Source organism: Natator depressus, chromosome 3 (assembly GCF_965152275.1).
Source record: "Natator depressus isolate rNatDep1 chromosome 3, rNatDep2.hap1, whole genome shotgun sequence".
Taxonomy (NCBI): Eukaryota; Metazoa; Chordata; order Testudines; family Cheloniidae; genus Natator; species Natator depressus.
This window is the reverse complement of record NC_134236.1, coordinates 26,111,796-26,135,331: the sequence shown is the minus strand read 5'-3', so window position 1 is coordinate 26,135,331 and position 23,536 is coordinate 26,111,796. Positions and strand designations below refer to the sequence as shown.

General features: G+C 40.3%; 1 protein-coding gene across 2 annotated transcripts in view; it reads right to left on the bottom strand.

The window, feature by feature from the left end:
• SMC6 (structural maintenance of chromosomes 6) overlaps window positions 1-23,536 on the bottom strand; it is a 96,398-nt gene that overhangs the window by 35,778 nt on the left and 37,084 nt on the right. For both annotated transcript variants that reach the window (XM_074947565.1, XM_074947564.1), the window contains exons 16-21: window positions 23,375-23,489; window positions 18,003-18,163; window positions 15,660-15,795; window positions 12,669-12,749; window positions 9,741-9,911; window positions 4,164-4,301 (exon numbers count right to left, since the gene is read on the bottom strand). In XM_074947565.1, the coding sequence (XP_074803666.1) occupies window positions 4,164-4,301; window positions 9,741-9,911; window positions 12,669-12,749; window positions 15,660-15,795; window positions 18,003-18,163; window positions 23,375-23,489 (802 nt within the window). The remainder of the gene's footprint in view (window positions 1-4,163; window positions 4,302-9,740; window positions 9,912-12,668; window positions 12,750-15,659; window positions 15,796-18,002; window positions 18,164-23,374; window positions 23,490-23,536) is intronic.

Sequence of the window (23,536 nt, the reverse complement as noted above, 5' to 3'; positions counted from 1 at the left end):
GCATATCTGACATGTAAATACCTTGCAACACCAGCTACAAAAGTACCATGCGAACACCTGTTCTCACTTTCAGTTGACATTATAAACAAGAAGTGGGCAGCGTTATCTCCTGCAAATTTTACCCAAACTTGTTTGTCTGAGCAATTGGCTAAAGTAGGATGAGTGCACTTGTGGGCTCTAAAATTCTACATTGTTTTATTTTTGAATGCAGGGTTTTTTTGTACATAACTCTACATTTGTGAGTTCAACTTCCATGAAAAAGAAATTGCACAGTACTTGTATTGGATGAAGTGAAAAATACTATTTATTTATTTTTTTTACAGTGCAAATATTTGTAATCAAAAATAAATATAAAGTGAGCACTGTATACTTTGTATTCTGTGTTGTAATTGAAATCAATATATTTGAAAATGTAGAAAACATCCAAAAATATTAAATAAATTCAAATTGGTATTCTATTGTTTAACAGTGCGATTAATTTGTTTGAGTTAATCGTGAGAGTTAACTGTGATTGACAACCCTATTCCCAAAATTTATTAAATTTTTCTTTTATAGAAACATTTTAATTTAATGTTTTGCTTAATCAAATATCCCCATTTGAATTTTATGATGCTCTCATCAATGGGAAAACATGTATCTAATTATATCTGAAAGGGAAGATATTGTATAAATATCAATAAGTTCCTTGCAAGCCATTGATTGGGATCCACTCTTAGAAATGTCTTGCTGGTTGGTTGTTTTTTGTGTGTGATGTATTTATGGTACCTCTTTCCCTGGCTGTTTACAGAAGGGAGGTAATACATTATTCATCCTGGCATGGATACCATACAATTCATAGTGGGAGGAAAGGGAGCTGTGTTGGAGCCCTGGTTCTTTCTCCAGGGAACTGAAAACTCACTTTTGTATCTTCGGGGGGGGGGGGGGGGGGGAAGGGAAGAGACAGAGAAGATGAGGACTCTGGATCTTTTTAGGCTTTTTCCCCTCCAACCCGGGTCTGTTGCAAGAATTTACCCATAGCTGACCAGATAGCTTCCTCCTCATCTTTAGACTCTCTCCCAAAAGCCCAGAATCACTTAATTGGACTTCTCTGTGTTCAGATCACAGCTCCTCAAGCAGGGTGGGGAACTGACATGCTAATCTGACTGAGCCCCTTAATCTGGCAGGGCAAGGGCTGGCTAGCTGGAAACAGGCAGGGCATAATTCACCTTCTGTAGAACCTGCATACACAGCTTCACATAGGGAAAACTGCTTAGATTTAAGTCAGGGCTTTATAAGATAGTTCTGTCACGCCTGAGCAGAGGCACAGGAGTCTGGTAGGAAGATGCTGCAGTGGCAGATCCAGGCACTTGAAATCAAACACTGCTATTTACTCAATCCAAGAGAAGAGAAGGATGAGAATATTGGAAGTCGCAACTGCATGAAAATGAATAAAAAAAATAAAAGATTTTAAAACAAAATGGTCAGGAAAAACAGAACTGCCAACTTGTTCCAACACTGGACACAGAAAATCTGGTGGTCTGAGCTGAAGGGAAGAGCTCAGTCCTGGAGTCTCCAGCAACAACACTAGACCGCCTCCAAATTCCACAGGAGCAATAGCCTATTAGTAATCTATGAAAGAAGCTGTGCAACAAGAAATGAAGTCCCTAATGCAAGCGTGTCTCTCTTGTTTGCACATAGCACTCAGTACAATGGATCTCCTCTTGGGGCTCTTCGTCATTATTTTAATAGAAATGTGTAGTAGTAATAATTTATTTATTACAATATGAAAAGGGAGTATCTGAAAGCGCCTATATATTGATAGTAATTTATCTATATCTATAATAAACTATATTTTAGACACATGATCTAAATCAGTAGGTTTCTAAAATCCTACGTTCTATTCATTTATTAACAAAACAATGAAGCTGCACTCCTTTAGCCATCTAGTGTTGTTTTAGTCATTTTTCCTTGATGCTTGTAACTTAAAATCAACTTCTAAAGGCAACCTGGTAGCAGTGAAAAGGGGAAATGTGGGATGCAGCATGCACCCCAACTTGTTGATGCTTGACTTCGGCATAAACTTACTGCCCAAGACTAACCAGACCAGATGAGGCATCCAATTCGAAACCTTATGGCTCCTGGCAAGTTACTGTACAAGGAGGCCCCACCCCTGCAGGCTACCAATAGGACAGGACGCCTTTATCAATTGTTTGCTGTTCTAAATTAAAATAAAGTTACAGCCACTGGTCAAAAATCTAATGCTTGTGTCTGTCCCCTGCCATTTGCTAGATACTTTCCTATAAAGTTTAGAATCTAAATAGCCTTTCTTTTGTCCTCAGTCTTGAATCCTTTCATAGAGCTCTCTTGATGATTACATTTGTGTTTAAATGCCATATTGATGGTTTTATAAAAACTATCTGACTTTTCCTGTGATGCATCATCACCCTGAATAAATGTAATGCTCAGAAAAACTGGTATTTGTTTTCAGATCGGAGACAGTAAGTATACATTTTACTGAGTGAAGAAATTTTCATCATATATTCCCCACTGGTACAAAAGCAGCACTCTTGGCTTGATAAACCTGAGTTATCGAATGGAAAAGTTCTTACCAATCATCTCCTTTCTGCTAGCAGTGTCTCCCACAATTCTGTATGTCTGCATTGCTCTCTTCTCTCTGCAGCTCATGGAGGCAGATCAGTGTTTTGGTGACACACACTCTGGCCATAGCCCATCTGCTCCTGCTTGCTGCCAGATGAGTTATTCCCAAGCTTTACAACTTGCATAATATCGTTAACACATATACCAGAGATGATGAAATAACTATATACATTAGATGAAGGAAGACAGTCATATGGTAATGATTCCACTTAATAGCTGACTCTACTCATTAACAATCCTTGGTGGGTAAAACCGTGGGAGACACTACAGGCTGAAAGGAAAGCGGTAAGAAATTTTCTGCTCTGCAGCCCAATTCTCCCACAATTGTGGATGTCTGGGAAGTAGTCAGCAGTGAACAGATATAGGAAGGGTTGTGAAACAAGAAATTTGGTAGGAAAGAAGTACCCTCCCCTATTCATGAGCTTGCTCAAAAGTCTATTATTTTTGGACCACGGCATGCAGCACCTTCCTACCATAGGTGGTGTCCGCAGAAGGTAGAAGGTCCACCTTGTAGTACTTAAGATGTTAGCTGTAGACCAAATAGTCACTTTGAAAATTTCCCAAACTGGATGCATTTGCTTTTTCCCCCCACTCATGAGAGTGTGAGCCTTGATCCCTTCTGGGAGAGGAATCTCTGATGATTTATAAGCTTCCACAATACATAGTCTATCCACCTAGTGATGGAGGACTTGGAAGCTCTTAGTCCAAGGTATTTCGAGTGGAAGGAAATGAATTAGGAGCCCAATCTTCTTGTGGAATCTTTATGCTTTCAAAACTTATGACACCTAAGATGTGTCACACCTTTGCAGTTGAACAGAATGAAGGAAACACAACCTCGTGGGAAGCAAGTAAGGAGGAATTTCTCTTGGGAAGAAAAGATTTTGTCCACGAGGGAGATGCAATAGGGGAGGCTCAGGGAGGGTTAAACCCTGAACGATTAACTGATCAAGAAAGAGGAGGAATGCCAAGGAGGGAGAATACTGCTCCCTGCCAAAAAATGTGCAGTAAAGTTAAAATAGAAGGAGGGAAGGCAGGAACAAAAGAAACCACCACTGTCTGCGGCTGTGGAGGTATAGAATCTGGCAGCACGCAAGAGCAGAGTAGGTGTGACCAGACCATGTGGCGCCAAAATGCTGAACCTACCTCTATGAGTGGCAGAGAGAGGAGAACAGCCCAGATGTGCAGAATTGTGGGAGACGGTGGGCTGCAGAAAGTTTTAAGTTAACTGGTAGGCTTAAAATCACAATAATGTTTCATTAAGACATATATCAAAAGGAAACTACACTCCATACACTTCAAGTTCTTTTTAGCTGACCTAGCAATCAATACTTAAAGACAACTAAAATACCGACAATAGTATGCAGGACAGATTTCTTGAGTACTTGGGGTTAGAGCAAGGGACTATGATACTAATTTTAAAATAACAGAAACTTCACTTAGCAGAGGGAACAGCTGACTATCCAAGTAATAAATGGACCTTGAATACCCAACTTCTGTCCCCTACAAATTGTCAAAAACCCTCATACCTTTAATTCTTTTTCTTTAGCAGCTAGTTCTCCTTTAAGCTTTTTTATGGATGCCAAATGCTCTTTCTGTTTCTCTTCATAGTGCTGCCAGTGGTGTTTACTCTTTTCCACTTCTAAGTCAGCTTGGTTTAATTCATCCTGTTTGGAGCAAATCAAAATGTCACATTTAATCTGGAGTGGCAGATTTGTGAACATCTGCCAATATTTACTGACTTAAAATGGGGGAGTATGTTCAGTCATCACTGCTCCACTAACATAGTTTATAGATTTTCACATTTTATAATGTCATTCCCTCTTAACTCCAGTGGCAGTAACAGCAATTTATGTGAGTGCACATACTCAATTCTGGCAGAAAGAGTATAGTAAGAGAATGCCTTGTGTTGCTCTTCTGCCATACTGGTAACTTTTAGGGGTGGTACGTGGTCTGTAAATGAGGAGTAGTATTCTTTACTCATTGGGAAGAAGAGCTCAGAAACGCTGAGCTGAAAAATGGGAAGAGAACAGAGAATCCCATTAAATGAACACTTCTCTTATAAAAAGATATAAAATGTACTGTAAGCATTTACAGGCACACTGTACACACACACACACACCATCCGCTTTCAAAACTTTGAAAATTCGAAGTCTTTTCCCAGTTACAAAATGGAATATTTTCCCAGTCAGAAAGTGACTGCAAATTGTACCATATGCCGTTTTCAACTATAATACATACATAATATAGCAAATGCCATACCCAGATCAGACCAATGATCCAGCCTCCCATCTCTGACAGTTACCAGTACTACATGTTTCAGAAGGATCAACTGTAGTAGACAATTATGGAATAACCTGCCAAAAAGGAAAATCCTCCCTAAACCCTATTAGGTTAGTGGTTGTCTTATGATCTGAACAATGAGGGTTTATATCTAATATAGCTTTGGATCTTCTCATTCCTATAAATGTTTAATTCTTTCTGGAATCCTACATAAGCTCTTGAGCTTTATTATATAATTTGGCAAAGAGTTCCACAGGTTAATTTTACATTATATGAAAAAATGTGTCTTTTTATGAATTTTAAAAATGTATTCTTTCAGTTCCATTGAACGTTCCCTTGTTCTCATATTATGCAAAAAGGTAAATGGCAGTACTCAGTTTATACTCTCTAAAGCATTCAGTATTTTGTATACCTCCATCATGTTCTCTTTTAGAGTTCTCCTCCAAACAGTCCCAAGTTTTCTTACATTTCCTCATACAGAATTATAGCTCTCTCTTAGGGTATGTATATACTTTAGAACCCATGGCAGTGAATCTCAGAGCCTAGGAGTCTACGGACTCGGGCTCGAGCTACAGCATTAGAAGCAGCTGTGTAGAAGTTTGGGCTCGGGCTCTGAAACCCACCCCCCTCTCCAGGCTTCAGAGCCCAAGCTCTACCCCGATCCCAAAGCCTTACATAGTTGGTTTTAGCACTGTAGTGTGAGCCTGAGTCTGTAGGCTTGGGCCCTGAGACTTGCTGATGTGGGTTTTTAATCTCAGTGTAGACATACCTTGTCTTTTCTCACCTGGCTGAGACCCTTTCATTCTGTTGCATACCTTCTCTCCTAATTCATTACTCATGGGCTAGTGGTGCCCCCCACCTGTGGAATTAGGATGAGGTCCAATGTTGTTGCTGGAGGCTCCAGGACTAAGCTGCGCCCTTCAGCTCAGACTCAGGCCACCAAATTTCCTGCCACTGGTGGAACAGGTTGGGGGTTTAGTTTTTCCTGACCATTATTAAAACCTATTTTTTCTTCTCTCTTTAGTTATGACATATAATCTTCCTCCTCTTCCTCCCCTGGACAGGATAAACAGTAGTGGGATTTCAACTCATCTGCCACCGCAGTACCTTCTTGCCAGACTACTCTGCTCCCATTCACACACAGCAGAGCTGTCCTGTTAATACCTGGCTTAAATCTAAGTGGTGTCCCCAATGTGAGGCAGCACTTACAGGCTCCACAAAGGATGAATTATGCCCTGCCTGTTGCCAGTCAGCAGACCTTTGCACTGCTAAGGCATAGGGCTTAGTCAGACCGGAATGTCAGGTGCCCACTATGCCCTGAGGAGCTGTAACTTCAACACAGAACTTCTGAGCTTTTGGGGAGAGAGTCTAAGGACAAGGAATAAGCTATCCAGCCAACTCAGGGGCTAAGTTCCACAACAAAGCTGGAGAAAAAACCCTACAAGGATCCAGAGTCCCCAGCCCCAGATACAGCAGTGGGTCTGCAGTTCCCTGGGAACCCACTACTGTATCTGGGGCTGGGGACTCTGCCAGTGTCCTTCACAAGGCAGCGATTAGTATTGTTAATGAACAAACTGGGTGACAATCGCTTCTCCTCCCCCTGGGGGAGTGTTTGCTGGGGCATTTCTCCTACATAGTTTCTCTCACAGTAATCTGTATCATGCTCACCATCCTTCCCCAACCCTGCAGCATGTCTGGGCCCGGCAAACAGCAAAGCTTGTTCCTCCTCTGCAGTCCAGCCAGTAAGTCAAAAATTCCAATTAACTAAGAAGGAGGGAGTTTGGGTGCAGGAGAGGGCTCAGAGCTGGTGTGCTGGAGGTTAGCACCCGGGAGTTACATTTCCAACGGCGGTCAGCATTTATGAGGCCCTTTACCATTAGCCAATGTGGGGACCAGTATATTTGAAAAAGTGGCTTTTGGTGAAGAAGCAGTAGTCTCAGATCTGTAGTTGCTTTTTTAACAGTAGATACAGTTGTATTCCATTGGGTTGGAGATAGTTGGGTATCCAAAGCAATTCTCAGATTATCAATCTTTTGGCAGAGTTTTTTTGCACCAGAAAACCAATGTAAGGATATTAACTGTCCGAATAAATCTAGAACAGTGGTTCCCAAACTGGGGTTCATGAACCCCTGGGAGTTCACGAAATGTTACCGGGGGTTCTTGGGAAAAAATTCCCTACTGGCAGACAAAGACGTTCCTAGGGCAGCCCTGAGTCCCAGGGATTTTCAAGAGCTATGCAGATCAAAGCAAACTCATCCATCACACTGAGGAGATTTAAACATTAAGACTCCTTATAAGAAATGGAAAAGAAGGTGGATATTTTTTTCTATTTTTAGAATTAAATAGGCTGCTAGTGTTGGTTTTAAAATTATGAAGAACAAGTTTAAGCTTTGTTGTAATGTGCAGTGTTTGCCTGGACTGCTCAAGACCCGAATGCTTGGGCAGGAGGAACTCTTTATTTAAGTTGGTTACATCCTTTATGCTGTTTTATATCTGATACTCCTTGATGAAACGTAGGAGCCTTGTCTTATAACAGGCTTAATCAAAGTGATGCAAGCTACAAAAGTGAGATCTTGGAAGAGTGTTGCCATTTTCATAATGTAATAAAATTAATACTGTAGTTATGAATAATAATAAATAAATAAATAGTGTGTAATAAGCATGTCATAAAAATAAATTTTATATTTCCAAGATCATTGCTTTTATAATTTATGCTCAGGTAAGGGAGACCATCCCGGGAAATATTCATTTTTAGGAGGACATTTTAGTGACAGGGGTTCGCGGGATGTTAAAGTTTGGGAACCACTGATCTAGAAGTTTCCTCCAAAGTATAAATTCTGGAGGTTCTGGAGTTCCCAATGCATCTGGTCCAAATACATTCATAAGTAAATGCTTTAACTCAGTGATATTCAGACCTCAGTGGTTCAGGAGCCAGATTAGCAAGCAACCACAAAAGATCCACAGAAGTATGAATTCATGGTTTCATTTAATATACATATATATATTCTCACAGCAAAATAACTGACCAAGTATTCTATAATTGGTTTAACAACATAGTAAAACCATTCTGATTGGTTAATAATTTAGATTGATTAATCATTAAATCACATAGCATTTTAAGATCACGGGCTGCAAAGAGCCACAGGAGAAACACTAAAGAGCCACTTGCAGTTCATGAGCTTCAGTCTGAGTATCACTGCTTTAACTAGAGATATTTTCATGCTCTAGAGCAGGTGAAGCCAAATTGTTGTGAAAGATATTTTTAATTTATCATTGTCAATTAGCTGCGACATAGTCATAATTCCTCTGTCCACCCACTCTCTCAACATCAAAGTTTCGCCACTGATTTCAAGGAAAGGATTGCTCCATAGGCGACATGTCCCTGCTGCTCCTAAGTGGAGGCACAGCCAGGCAGCTCTGTGCACTGCCTTTGCCCGCAGGTGCCACCCCCCGGCTCCCATTGTCCGTGATCTCCAGCCAATGGGAGCTGTGGAGCCAGCGCTCGGGACAGGGCAGGGACAGAGCATGAAGTCCCTGTGGCTGTTCCTCCACTTAGGAGCATTGACCGTGGTGCCAATTGGAGCTGCAGGGGCAGCCCCTGCGGGCGGAGGCAGCGCGCAGAGCCACCTGGCAGCACCTCCACCTTCAGCTGATAGGGAAGGCAATTGATCACAATCTTCTTTATAACAGCCCTTAACATATTTTGAAAATTGTTACCAGCTCCCGCTCAGTCTTCTTTTCTCAAAACTGAACATAACCAGTTTTTTTAGCATTTTCCTCATAGGAAAGCTTTTCTAAACCTTTGATAATTTTTGCTGCTTATCTCTGGACTATCTTCAGTTTGCCCTCATCTTTCTTAAAATGTGGTGGCTGAAACTGGACACACTACTCCAGCTGAAGCCTTACCGGTGGCCAAGTAAAACAAAACGATAACCTCTACTTTCTTACATACAATGCTCCTGTTAATAAACCTCAGAATATTAGCCTTTTTGACCTCATCATATTGTTGGCTCCTGTTCAATCTGACACACCAGAACCCCAGACCCTTGTCAGCAGTATTACTGCCTAGCCTGCTATACTCCATTTTGAAGACATGCATTCAATTTTTCTTTCCTACGGGTAGCACTTTGCACTTGTCTTTATTGAATTTCATCTGCTGATTTCAGACCAATTGGAGAATTTGTCAAGGTTGTTTTGAACTCTCATCCTGTCCTCCAAAGCACTTGCAAACCCTCCCAGCTTGGTGTCACTTGCAAATTTTATGGGCATACTCTCTATTCCATTATCCAAGTCATTAATGAAAATACTGAATAGTACTGGATCCAGGACTGACCCCTGTTGGAGCCCACTAAATACATTCTCCCAGTTTGACAGCAAATCATTGATAATTATTGAGAGTATGATCTGTCAACCAGATGTGCATTGCCCTTATAGCAACTTGATCTAGATTCACATTTCCGTAGTTTGCTTATGAGAACGACATGTAGGACTGTATCAAAAGGCCATACTCTAATCAAGATACATCATGTCTACAGCTCCCCCTGCATCAACTAGGCCAGTAACCTGTCAAAGAAGGAAATTAAGTTGGTTTGGCATGATTTATTCTTGACATACTGGCTATTTCCTATCATCCTATTATTCTCTAGGTGCTTTCAAACTGATTGTTTAATAGTTTGTTCCAGTATCTTTCCAGATATCAAAGTCAGGCTGACTTGAATAATTCCCCAGATCCTCTGTTCCCCTCTTTAAAGATTAGTACGACGTTTGCCAACAAATGAAAATCAAATATGTTTTTAAAAGCTGTATATTTGTACGGTTTCTACCTTGACTGGACTGGCTATTTCTTCTACTTGGTGAAGTTTTTCTTTAATTTCTTCAAGTTTATGTTCAGCCACTCGCAGAATATTTTTCAGTTCCTCCATTTTTCCCCTTTGCTGTTCCATATCCCGCTTAACGGATTCCATCTTATGCTTGTTTTCTTGAGCTTCATCTTCCTGTTAGCATATAAACATAGGTTTGAAAATTAAGAGAAAAAACACCACCCTTGGTTGTTGTACAAGATATTCATTTCAGACTCACTTTTATGGCTGTGAGATTACATGCAACAGAGTATTCAATTCTCTAATAAGAATGCCTATGGATCAACGGGCTAACTAACAAGCCCAGGAGTGGGGGATACTGCAGAGGGCTGTTACAGACCACCAAATCAACCCAGAGAACTGAATGAGTTACTCCTCAGGCACTTGTCTGTAAGGTGTGGAAAGAAAAATTGTGCTACAAGGGACTTTGATTTAGGAGACATATGCGGAGGTCTCATACAGCGAGTGGCAAAATATCAGAGTCTCAAAAGTCCTAGATTATATAGTCTTAAGACAGAAAGTATTACACCCAACATAAAATAACTATTTTGAACATCGTTTTCTGCATACAGATGCATTAATCACTCAACACTGATTATCGCCTAGGAACTAGTGATCATTAAGGCTACGATTTAGTCACAGTGATGGCGGAAGTCACAGAAACTGTGACTTCCAGTGATCTCCGTGACTTCAGCGGTGGATCCTCTGCTGCCCCCGGGGCTGGGAGCTGCGGGGTGTTCCCGGCCGCCGCAAGCAGCAGAGGAAAACCCGAGCTCCCAGCCGGCGGTGAGGGAACCCCTGAGCTCCTGGCTGCCGCAGATCCCCGGAGCGGTGGGTAGTAGGGGGTACCCCGCAGTTCCTGGCTGACACAGGAGACAGGGCACCCCACAGCTCCCAGCCCCCACTGGCAGCGGGGAACCCCAGAGCTTCAGGCAGCAGGGGTACCCCACAGCACCAAGCTGCTGCAAGTGGCTCCTAGCCCCCACCAAGCTGCCCCCGTTGAGGTAGTGCGGGGATCCACAGATCCCCATTCTGTCCTGGACATATTTGGTAAAAGTCACTGACAGGTCACAGCTTGCATGAATTTTTCTTTTTCATCCGTGACCTGTCCCAGACTTTTACTAAAAAATCTTAGCCTTAGTGATCATGAACTGATTACATTCAATATGAGCAAACAGAGGACAGTTCCCAACCAGTCATATCAACACACACAAACACACAGCTTCAAAAAGAGCTAGTTTCTCAAAGCTGAGAAAAGTTGAGACACTGATTAGGAGAAAAAAACATGAATGTGAACTGACAGTTCTTTAAGAAGAGTTTATTAGATGGCCAAAAAGCCATGATGGCAATCAACACAAATTAGAAAATTGATAAGGGAAGTTAAAATTATCAGGGAAAATATCATGACTGGCAGCTGTTGAAACAATAAGGAGTTTAGGTGTATTAATAGCAAAAGAAATTACAGCAATACTATAGGCACAATACTAGATGGAGATGGTAAAATTGTTAACAACAATGCGGAAAAGGCAGAAGTATTCATTAAATATTTCCATGCTGTACTGGAAAGAAGCAGAATGATGTACTTGTATCACATGAGGATGATTAAGCTTCTTTCCAGTACATTAACTAACAAGAATATCTACTAGGGATAAAAATAACTTAAAACAGGCTCAAAGAACTTGCACCCAACAGTGCTCAAAACAGTTGGCTGAGGAGATTTCTGGCCCGTTGATGTTCACTTTTAATAATAAATCTTAATAAATATTCTAATAGAATACCAAGGAAATTCAAGAAGACTGGAAGAATGCCAATGTTTTGTCAATACTGAAAAAGGGCAAGTAGGATGACTCAGTTAACTACAGGCAGGTTAGACTGACCTCAGTCCCAGGCAAAACAATGGAAAAGCTTATACGGATTCAATTAATAAAGAATTAAAGGATAAGAATATCATTAATGCCAGTCAACATGGTTTTACTGAAAATAGGTCTGGTTAAACAAACCTTAATGAAATCAAAAGTTTAGTTGATAAAGATAACTGGGTAGATGTCATATACTTAGACTTATGCAAGGCATTTGACTTAATACCACACAAAAATTATAAACTACATGATAAATGGATTAAGGACTGGCTGGCAGATCTCAAAACTAATTGTCAATAGGGAGTCATCATTAAACAGGGGTGTTTCTAGTGGGGCTCTGCAGAGATTGGTACTAGGCCCGATGCCATCACAGTACAATTTAAAAGGATGCTGCCATTATGGAGATTACTTAAGGTGGAGTCAAACATCTTGGTCTGGACAGACGTCACTGGAAAAGATGGGTTGCTTCATTTGCCCTATGCACAGGAGATTCTAAGTCTGTCTCCAACACTGTCATCAATGATCTCAAAGTATCAATTTTAAGAAAGATATTGAAAAATTGGAGAGCACACAAAAAAGAGCCACAAAGATGATTGGAGAATGAGAGAAAATGCCTTATAGTGTGAGGCTTAAAGAACTCAATCTTTTTAGTTTATCAGAAATATGATTGAGAGGTGACTTGATTTCAGTGCAAAGAAAATACTGGGTACTAAAGGGCTTTTAAATCTAGCACAGAAACGAGTGACAAGAACCATAACAAGAAAATATCAGGTACTAAAAGGCTTTTCAATCTAGCACAGAAAGGAGTAACAAGAACCAATGGCTGGAAGCTGAACCTGACAAATTCAATCTGGAAGTAAGGCACAATTTTTTGTATTTATTACTTTTTAAGTGAGGGTGATTAACTATTGGAACAATAGTCTTGCTGTCTTCAGATCAAGGCATGCTTTAGCCAAAAAAGTTCTCATTACTAGTATTTAAAAAAATAGAATAAATACATGAAGGTGAGAAAGAATACAGTAATCATTCTTACTAATGTAGAGATGTCTACTGATTGGTGTTCTTCTACGTTCTCAAGATCTGCTATTTCTATGTTTATTCTTCTTATTTTCATCTGAAAAAAGAAACAGTTTTTTTCTTAGAAAGTTAAACAGGTAACACAAAATCATACCAGAACAAGGACATTTTGATCCAGAAGTGCAGGCACTCCAAAGAGAAGTGATTTTTAAAAGTTACATTTTCATTAATTACTTTTTTCTCAAAATAATGGAGAGTAAAACTTTCCTATATTACATAAAAAAAACATCAAAAATATTTTTCTGCAGTAGTTAAATTTTGGTCCATGTGCCGATACTGTACAACTGTTTATATGCACTTCAGTGCACATACTTCCATAATAGGACACTAGGCGATTGTTTACCTGATAATTTGAGCATCATTGGCCAATATAAGTGAACTGTAGAACCTAGCCTACTACTATAAAGAGGCATTCTGAGAACAAGAAAAATGACTGATTGGAAAGAGATTTATAAGGAAAGGTAAAAGTAACTAAATATGCAAAACTCGATTAAGCAATAACTAAGGGAATGTGGAGGGAAGGAAAGATATCTGCGAACAAGGACCATTTTGATGCCAATTGGCAGAGGGCACAGGAGGTCGTAAGGGCTACAGAGATCCCCTGATGAGGTGTTTACACTCTAGTTTACCAAAGTGTCTCTCAAGGTTTCTGCTGAAAGCCTTTATCACACTGGTCATCATAATCTCTGCGAAACATACATGCCAATAATATCTATAAATATACAGCTATAGATAGATATAGATAAAGAAATTATGTTCTTCAGGCCTTGTAGCAGTCACATGCCCTGAGACTGATTCCCAGACAGGAGGTGGAAGACCATTATCTCCCTAGCTTTCTGTTGTGTCTTTTACAACAGAAGTCTACTAGCATAAAAAATTAAACGCCAATGCTGAGACCATAGCGACTTCAGGAGGAAACTTATCAGGAACAGTGGGAGGTGGGGTGTCTGTTTGAAAGGTAAAGAACAAAGGACTGGTCTTACAATATCTAGCGGTGCATAAAGATGCCCTGGCATCCTTCATCTGGGGGGAAGACAGGCTACCAGCAGGCTTGGTCTCATGTAAGGTGGATCTCAGTCATCCTGGTTGAAGAATGCTGTGAGACAGTCTTTGGGCAAGCAGTACTTTATAAGACAAGAGGGCATTTTATTAGCTGAGTTTAGACACTAGTATGTGTGGTACAATTTTATTTTATTTGTAACCCTTTGTTTCCAATACAATATATTTACATTTATCCAAAACCCTATTATCTTAACCTCCACATTATGTGAATTCCTTCCTTGTCCCCCAGCACGAAATACATGCCCTCCGCAGCATGTATCATTTATCCTGCTGGGGGACAAGGAAGGGATTCAGATAATGTGGAGGTTCAGATAATAAAGCAGAGCACCCTGGCCAGAAATGAGAGAAGGACAACAAGTCCCCAGCAGCAGGGAAGGCCATCCTGCTGCTGAATGGGTCCAGCAAGTCTACTGTCATGGGAGTAAGCAAGCAACAAGACCATAATAATAGAGCTTCAAAGGGCTCCCTGTACTGCCACAGGGCTGGTGACTCCCCTCTGGAGATTGCAAGGTGCAAGATGGCTGTGGTCCTGGTGGGGCAGGGTAGAGTTCTGGCTGGGGGTCTCTGTTCTTCTTCACCAGGACTGCAGCCTCCCTCGGGTGTCACCAGCCCTGCAGGGAGACCTTTGCAGCCCCACAGTCAGGGGATTGAGTAAGTGGGGGCAGAGCAGAGCCCCCGCCCCAGACAGGACTGCAAGGAAGATGGCTGTGGGGAAGGCTACCCTACTGCTGAATGGATGAATGGCTCCTGCCCTGCTGATTATCCAAACTCCCGATTATCAGAATCTATGCTATTCAAATAATCGGGGGTATACTGTATTTCTGTTTGTTATCATTCGAATCTATAGTCTTCATTAACTAAATTTACACTTGATTTTCTCTATGAATGAATCTAAGTATTGTCTGTTACACAGCTCTGTGTTAAGCGGTGGTGTACTGTTCCTTTGGGAACAGTGTGTCTGGTAATTCTGTGAATGTCCAATGGATAAGGGGCTTAACATTGCAGGGGACTGCTCGGAGGATTTGGGGTCTGGAGTACGCCTACAGCTAGTTGCATAAGGGACAGCAGAGCCTGCGAGCTTGTGTGGCCTGTGGCTTGGAGAGTCAAGGAGTTGACCTGAGGAAGATACAGACAAGGCTTCCTCACATTAAAAATAGGTGTTAGCAAGGTGCCTCACAACCCTGGATACCCCTGGGAAGTGTCACAAAATTAATACACAAACAGCTGAAGGATGCAAATGCTAAACAGGAAGAGAACTTAATTATGTTTGAATAAAGCATAAACAAGGATTAATAGGACAAAATTAAGAAAAAGAAATTAGACTGAAGATCAGGAATACACATCCTAGAAAGCAGTACACCTCTACCCCGATGTAACGCAACCTGATATAACATGAATTTGGATATAACATGGTTAAGCAGCGCACCCGGATGGGGAGGGGGGCGGCGGGGCTGCGCGCTCTGGTGGATCAAAGCAAGTTCAATATAAGGCGGTTTCACTATAACACAGTAAGATTTTTTGGCTCCCGAGGACAGCATTATATTGGGGTAGAGGTGTATTTATTATATTGGTCTCCCAAGGAAAGCAAAAACCCTAATTTTTAATAATATTTTACATAGAAAGGGAAAAAAATCAATAAAAAATATGCTGTAGTGAGCATTCATAGAACCAGGGAAACATGCTAGCATAAATCTAGCTGCATAATGCAAGGACGCTCAATGACACTAGAGCCTGAGACTCTGCACATCTTTAAACAAAAGCAAAGCCACCAAAATAAATATATGCGAAAATCACTTGTTTAAAAGTGTACTGTTTAAAAAAAGACTAATACAATAGGCTAAAACAGATGCATTTTTGACTTTAGCAGTCTATTACATATTTGTACCTGTAATTCTTTTTGTTGTCTACGACGATGATTAAGATAATCTTCATTCTCTCTCGTCTCATTTTCAATGGAACGTAAACGATGTTGAGATGTTGACAACTGTGCCATTTTGTTTTCAATTTCTTTCTGCAAGTGACTTAACATATACAATTTATCATAAGATTATATGCTCTCCAATTACAAATTCTACCAAATGGACTGAACCATGGCTATAAAACAAGAATTCTGACACAGGCTCTAATGACTGATAGGGAGATTGAGCGCTTTATCATTAGTTCACTAGTTCATAATTGGTTATCATCCGATAGCTATTTAGTAGTCTCCGTTCAGTCCCTAGTGGGTACTGCATTCATGTCAAATAAACCACCACCTCATTAAGAGCCCTTATCGGCAGCCTTAGCAGAAAGGCCAAGTACCTGAACTAAACTGTGTTATTAGTTCTAAAAATGCTAGTATACTTTAAGACCAGATAGAACTTTGGTTGGAGCAAAGTAACTAAGTCAGTATGGAGAAACTTGGCCTACCACCTCCCACACTTGTTCTTTTTAAGAAGGATTTCAGTCCTCAGGACTGTTAATATGGCACTGTTAGTGAGCAGTAAATTAAAAAGCAAACAGACACGCTAGTTAACCTTCATATATAGTGGACAAAATACTCATATATAGCGTTCATAACTGGAAATGGCAGTGGCAGCATCTCAGCTGACCATACTAAAAAACACTTTTTGCAGTAGAACATGCATAATTCAATATAGGCTTTAGTGTTTAAAAAGGAACAACAGATTAAGCAGGATCCCAATATAAGGTTTAATAATATTTTATAGTATAAGAATTAATAAAAATATAATGTTTATAATACAAAAGACTAAAAAAAAAAACCCACTTCCCTCCCCTCACAAAATTTGCAACAGAAATATTGTAGCATTTTGGTAACAACTAAAAACTTGAAAAAAGTAGTGGACTAGAAACTGGCTATGAACATAAGAGAAGCTGACTGGTTTATTTCAATAATCTAAATGGAGAAAAATATAAATACTAAACCATACCCTAAATAGCAAAAAGTTGTTATTAGAACTCACAGAATTTAAAAAACATCTTAGCTGTTAATAGTTAAGGAAAATTTCTTTTCAATACATTTTTAATTCAACGGTGCCCTATTTTCTCACTTCATCTGCATTATAGCTCAGTCCCCAAAATAAAGTATTTTAATGGTACTAATTGGAGTTGGTCAAAGAAGTTACCACCACCACCTCTGAAATCTCTCAAAGGTAAATGCTGGTTTTCTTTTAAAGCTTGCTGTTTTGAAAAAGTAACCAGAATAATCAAGATGACTACATATAGCTGCACGTAGGTATGCCAAATGCTTGGAACTGCGGCCTGGTCTACACTACAGAGTTAGGTCAACACAAGGCACCTTATACTGATCTAACAAGATAAGTGTCTACACTAAAATTTTGCTCCCATCGAAGTAACTGCCCTGCTATGCCGACTTAACTCCACCTCCACGAGAGGCACAGAGTCAACGTCGAGGTATTTAAGTTGACACAGTGCTACACTGCTTACACAGACGTATTGGCTTTCAAAAGTCATCCCACAATGCCCCAAACTGACAGTATAATTGATACAAGTGCTCCTGGTGAAGATGCACACCACTGACACACGGAACAAAGTGTAAACATGCACAAGCAATGTAATTACTGCAGTGGCTGTATGTGGACCTAAATTAGATTGACTTAATTTTGTAGCACAGACATGCCCTAACAAAATAGCTACAAATCGTTTAACAAAGGGCTTTTGGCGTGAGGCTAATTTAGAATAGAAAAACTAAGTTATCTTACTCTCAACCAAAGCACTATTCCATTTTCAGAGTACTTTTAGAGACCTTTCATTTCAGACTTGCTCTTTGACCAAGGCTACAAAAATGAAAGGAAGGTAACTGGATTTTTCAGAGTACGTTGCCTCTGCAAATCCCATGTCTCTGGGCCACATCCACATGCCACAAGATCAAAACAATTAAGAAGGAACTCAAGAATGTGCATCTATTACAAAAGGTACTTCTGGAAAATATATACTTGATTTTAATAAGTCTGGATGAGGAAAAAAAACTTCACAAGAAAGAAGTGTGATGCAGGTACTGTCATGGAGTTAAGTCTACGGGAAAAGAAAGGTTAATTGAAGAGAGGGGTACCTTTTTCTACAATGCAGAGGGGAGGGGTTTTTTTAGATTTTGTGCTATAAAACACTCCTGAGCCCCTCAAACAGGAGTAGAAGGACAAAGAGCAAGATGTTACTTCTAACACCTTGAGAGAGAATACTTTACACTTCAGCAATACATGACACTAACCTTATTTCTGCTTCCACGTCTTTACTTAGGAATTTTGGCCTGGTATTATCAGATGAATAATAGCGTCTCTCAAACACTTGATCACCCTCCGCAGTAAAAGCTTCTCTACAGTTTTTTGGAGGCCTCTTTCTCTGCATTACCGCACGAGCCTCTGGGTTACTCTGAAAAACAATGTTTTTTCTCATAAAAAGTACTCACAATGGCTAGCAATTTGAAATGCTATGTTTCTGATCCTTAGAGCACCCAACGCTCTCACTGACTTCTATCAACCTCAGGCGTGATATTTCTTGCTTTCAGAACGGTAATAAAACTGAGTTTAAGATTTAAGAATTGATTTGAAATTTAAGAGAAGTTTAAGCCCCTTACACTTGGAATAAAAAAAACAACTCACTTAAGAGTTACCTGGACCAATGAGTCTACTAAAGGGTCTTAAGATGACAAAAATACTGATATTCAAGATGGAATACACCCTTAGATCATCTACTGAATTCATCTGGCAGTGTTCTTTGTACAGCTGCATTTTAAATCTCTCAATTAAATGACATTTTCCCTGCTTCCTTTGGAAAAATACTCCACAACTAAATGATTGTCTACATACAGAAAGTTGCACTGGTTTAATCAAAACACCTTAAAAATCACATCTTCAGTAAAACTGATGCAGCTTTGTTTAGGCCAAGCCCAGTATGCTTGGCATCCAGTTTCTTTTAGGGCTACATTGGGGACTTATATCAACATAACTACGTCTCTCAGGGATGTAAATAATCCACATCCCTGAGAGATGTTGTTATGCCGACCTAACCCACACTGTAGACAGTGCTAGGTCGATGGAAGAATTCGCCACTCGGGGAGACGGATTACCTACACCAATGGGAGAACCCCTCAGTGCAGGCAGTAACTTCACTGAAGCATTACACCATTTTAAATGTAGACAAACCCTTAGAGGACTGTGTCCTTTTACTTACTCAAGCAATACTTATCAGAAGAAAAATTAATCAAATACTTGTAATACTAGTTTCTTTCCTCATAAGCGATTATTTCCTGCCCTGTAATCCGTTTTCTTGCTCCTCTCCACGTTCCCTGCAATTTTCTATATCTTTCAGATATTAAGATGCCCTGAACGGGGAGCAGTATGTTAAGTGCAGTCCGGATAGAGCTAATCCCATTAGTCCCGTCCCCCCCCGCCATATTACATTGTAAACTTGTATCTATTTTGCTGAGAACCAGAACTTCGGGGGGGGGGGGGGCAGGGGAGGAGGAGAGAAGGTCTCAGATATTACTGCTTTTCAAAGCTTAGTCTACATTAGGAAACAGACAACAACTGCCAGCAACGAGTCTCTCTGAACCATGGTGGATAAAAATCAACGATTTTTTAAAAAAATAAAAAATTGGATTTTATTTAAATCTGATTTTTTGGATAAAATGCTTTTTGAGGAAAAAACAATCTAAAGATAGTTTTAATTAAGATACATTATAGCTCAAAGATATCTCATCATGGAATAGGGATTATAAATTCTAATTCTATAGTATGAGACAATAAATTCATGTAATGTTTAAGAAAAGTTTTGTAAAAGAGTTCCATTAGTTCATGGATTAGGGACCCAATCTTATGGGGTTCCAAAGGCTTCTGTATAGATTATTTAGGTTAATCTTTCTAGCTACCCAATGGGACTCAGTGCTAAGTCTAGAAGATACCATCAGAGATGTTTAGTTTTGCAGTTCTCAAACTGTGGATTTGTGTCTCCAGAGAACATGCTTGTTAACAGCAAAAATGTTTTTAAATAAATAACTAAATAAATAAATAAAATATAGAGGTGAGAAATAACAGACCTCAACCCTATTGTCCCTCTGCAAATTTGTGTACACAGAGTCAATCCCTTACCTCTCTCTAAAAGTGCAAAATTTCAAAAAATTCAATGAACAGAAGACTGTTGGGAGCGGAATAGATCTGGACAAGGAGAAGAAGTTCTGGAGATAAATGTGAGATGGGAGGGACAAGCAGTAGAAACAAAAGTGAAACTGTCTGAGCAGCATATTCCAGAAGTCTTGAGGTCTCTCTCAGTGTAGCCTTCATTGATTTGAGATCTACCATACCATTCTCACTAGAAGGGAAAACCTATAATGGCAGCAGGCCGTAAAAGAGACCCAGTTTGGGTCTCATATCTCTGAGTTGTGAAGAATATGTATTAAGGTTATAACAACCAACAAGAACTCACTTTTATGTAGAAATCCATGATTAAATAGAGTCTTCCTGACTAGTGATTTAAATCATGATTTAAATCAATTTGATTTCAAATCCACCCTGCCTTGAACCAGTGACAAGAACTATTTTAACTGCTAGCAAAATCGGAACAACGTTATTTAACTCATTTAAAGAAAAGCTTTTTGAAAACACGGCTTTCTGAGGGTGCTGAAAATAGCTTTGACCAACAGACAAAGGCAGTTAAACAGTTTTCAGCTCTGGTTCAGGCGGACTTGCTGTCATCAACTACTATCAGTAACAGGTTAAATTTCCAACTGTAGATGGTTCTCTGGTGTGTCCTTAATATTATATATAGACTTTAAGGGCAGAAGGGACCATCCGAATTATATAGTTGGACTTCCTGCACCATTGCAGGCCAGAGAACCTCAACCCTCCACTCCTATAATAGTCCCATAGCCTCTTGCTGAGTTACTGAAGTTTTGATTTAAGAACTTCACATTACAGAGAATACATGATTTACTCTAGTTCAAACCAGCAAGTGACCCACACCCCACGCAGCAGGAAAAGGCAAAAAACCTCTAGGGTCTCGCCAATATGACCTGGGGAAAATTCCTTCTCGACCCCAAAAATGGTAATCAGTTAGACCTTGACCATGTGGGTGAGAACCACCTGGGAAAGAATTCTCTGTAGTAACTCATACCCCTCCCCACTAGTGTCCCATCTCCAGCCATTGGAGGTATTTGTTAAATGCGGTCACAAATGGGCCATACATCACTGTAGGCAACCTCATCATATATCCCCTCCATAAAACTTATCATGCTCACTCTTGAAGCCAGTTATGTTTTTTGCCTATACTACTGCCCTTAGAAGGCTGTTCTAGAACTGCAGTCCTCTAACAGTTAGAAACCTTTGTCCAATTTCAAGCCTAAATGTGTTGATGGCCAGTTCATATCCATTTGTTCTTGTGCCAGCATTGGCCCTTAACTTAACTCCTATCTCTCCAGGATGTTTATCCCTCTGATATATTTAGAGAGAGCAATCATATCTCCCTAAAGCCTTCATTTTATTAGGCTAAACAAGCCAAGCTCCTTAAGTCTCCTCTCATAAGACAGGTTCTCCATTCCTCTAATCATCCTACTAGCCCTTCTCTGCATTTGTTCCAGTCTGAATACATCTTTTTTGAACACAGTATTCCAGATGTGATCTCACCAGTGTCTTCTACAACGGAAAACATCACTTCCCTATTTTTACTGGAAATACCTCGTCAGATGCACCCTAGGATTGTGCTAGCCTTTTTCACAGCTGCATCACATTGGCAGCTCAGTCATCCTGCAATCGACCAATGCACGCAGATCTTTCTCGTCCTCCCGCTTACAACTGCTAAGTCCCCATCTTATAGCAAAAATTCTTTTAAGTAAGCCATTAACCTTGCAAATTGCAGTTACATTTCATCCCATTTCTATTACTCCAATTTCAAAGTTCATCCAAATTTTCTTGTGAGATATTCCAGGCCTCTGGATTCTGTATTGGCAATACCACGCAAACTCTAGGTTATCCGCAAATTTTATTAGCATACTCCCATTTTTTGTGCCAATGTCATGAACGAAACTTTCAAATAAGACTGGTCCCAAGAACCATCCATGGGGAACTCCATTAGTAACCTTCCATCTGCCTGACAATACACCTTTCACTATGACCCGCTGTAGTCCCCCATTTAACCAGTTCCTTACCCACCTTTCAATTCTCATAGTAATCTACATCTCCAATTTAACTAATAATTTACCATGTGGAATTGTAATGAATGCTTTCCTAAAATCCAAATAAATTAGATCTAGTGCATTTCCTTTGTCTAGAAAATCAGTTAGCTTCTCAAAGAAAGATTAAGTTGACCTAGCACGGTGGTTCCCAAACTAGGGGCGCTGTTTGTTCAGGGAAAGCCCTGGGCAGGCCAGGCCGGGCCAGTTTGTTTACCTGCTGCGTCCACAGGTTCAGCCGATGGCAGCTCCGACTGGTCGTGGTTTGCCATTCTCGGCCAGTGGGGGCTGCGGGAAGCAGCACGGGCCGAGGGATGTGCTGGCCGCCCTTCCCGCAGCCCCCATTGTCCTGGAGCGATGAACCGCAGCCAGTGGGAGCCGCAAATCGGCCGAAGCTGCAGACGCGGCAGGTAAACAAACTGGCCCGATCCACCAGGGGCTTTCCCTGAACAAGCGACACTCCTAGTTTGGGAACCACTGATCTAGCATGATCTACCTTTGGTAAAATAGTGTTGTATTTTATCTTAATTACCTTTTACCCCTATGTCCTTAACTAATTACTCTTTCAAAATTTGTTCTAAGACCTTGCACAAAATTTAGGTCAAATTAAGGGGTCTGTAGTTTCCTGGATCACTCTTTTTTCCCCTTTTCTTAAAGTAGGATATCCACATTTCTCCAGTCATAGGATATGACCCCAAAGTTGACAGATTCATTAAAAATCTTTGCAATTGGGCTTGCAGTTTCATGTGCCAGTTCCATTAATATTCTTGGATGGGGGTTATCCAGGACCCCCTTTGATCCTATTAAGTGAGGTGCTGTTTTAAGCACAAGTCTTGGACCACTTGAGTCTTATTTTTAAAGGAGTGGCTAATGAAGAACCTCTCTAATGTGCCCCTCTCCTCAGCACAACTAACAGCAAATATGGGGGTCGTTATTGGGAATAGCCATCTCACATGAAGGACAGTTCTCAAACCCTGGCGAGGGCATAGCACTATATAACACTAACACAAATGAAAGCCAGCTAACTAACTACTAATTATTTACAAATAACTGATGTCGAAAACCAATGAGGAAAAAACAACATGGGAAGCTCTGACTGTAGAATGAAGGATGTAAGCACAATTGGGGCTGCGCTGCCCTTAAATAGCCATGGAAAGGTCTTAGGGCCAGAGTGCAGAAGCACCACCCCTATGGGTACTGCTAGGAAAAGTTCTCCAGCTTCAGTGCACTGGCTCTGTGCACGTGTGTACTGAGTGGAATACACATCTGCAACCACTCAAAGAAGAATGCCTTATTTCTATAGGTATCTTGGGCAGCAAGAAGCAATCAGGTTGCCTTTTTTTAATTACAAAAAGCCTCATTAGCATATAAATTCATTTTAAAACATAGCAAAAACAAATACAGCAGTTATGTCCTACCTTAATTAGCAGGATTGTTTCTATACCCCTCATGTCAATCAAACAATTAGCAACAACTGCATTATCTATTTCTAAAGCTGTAAGGACTGATGGGAATTCTGGATGGTGAACAGCCCTATGAGAAAAGAAGAAAAGAAACAAAACTAAAATGTACATATTTAA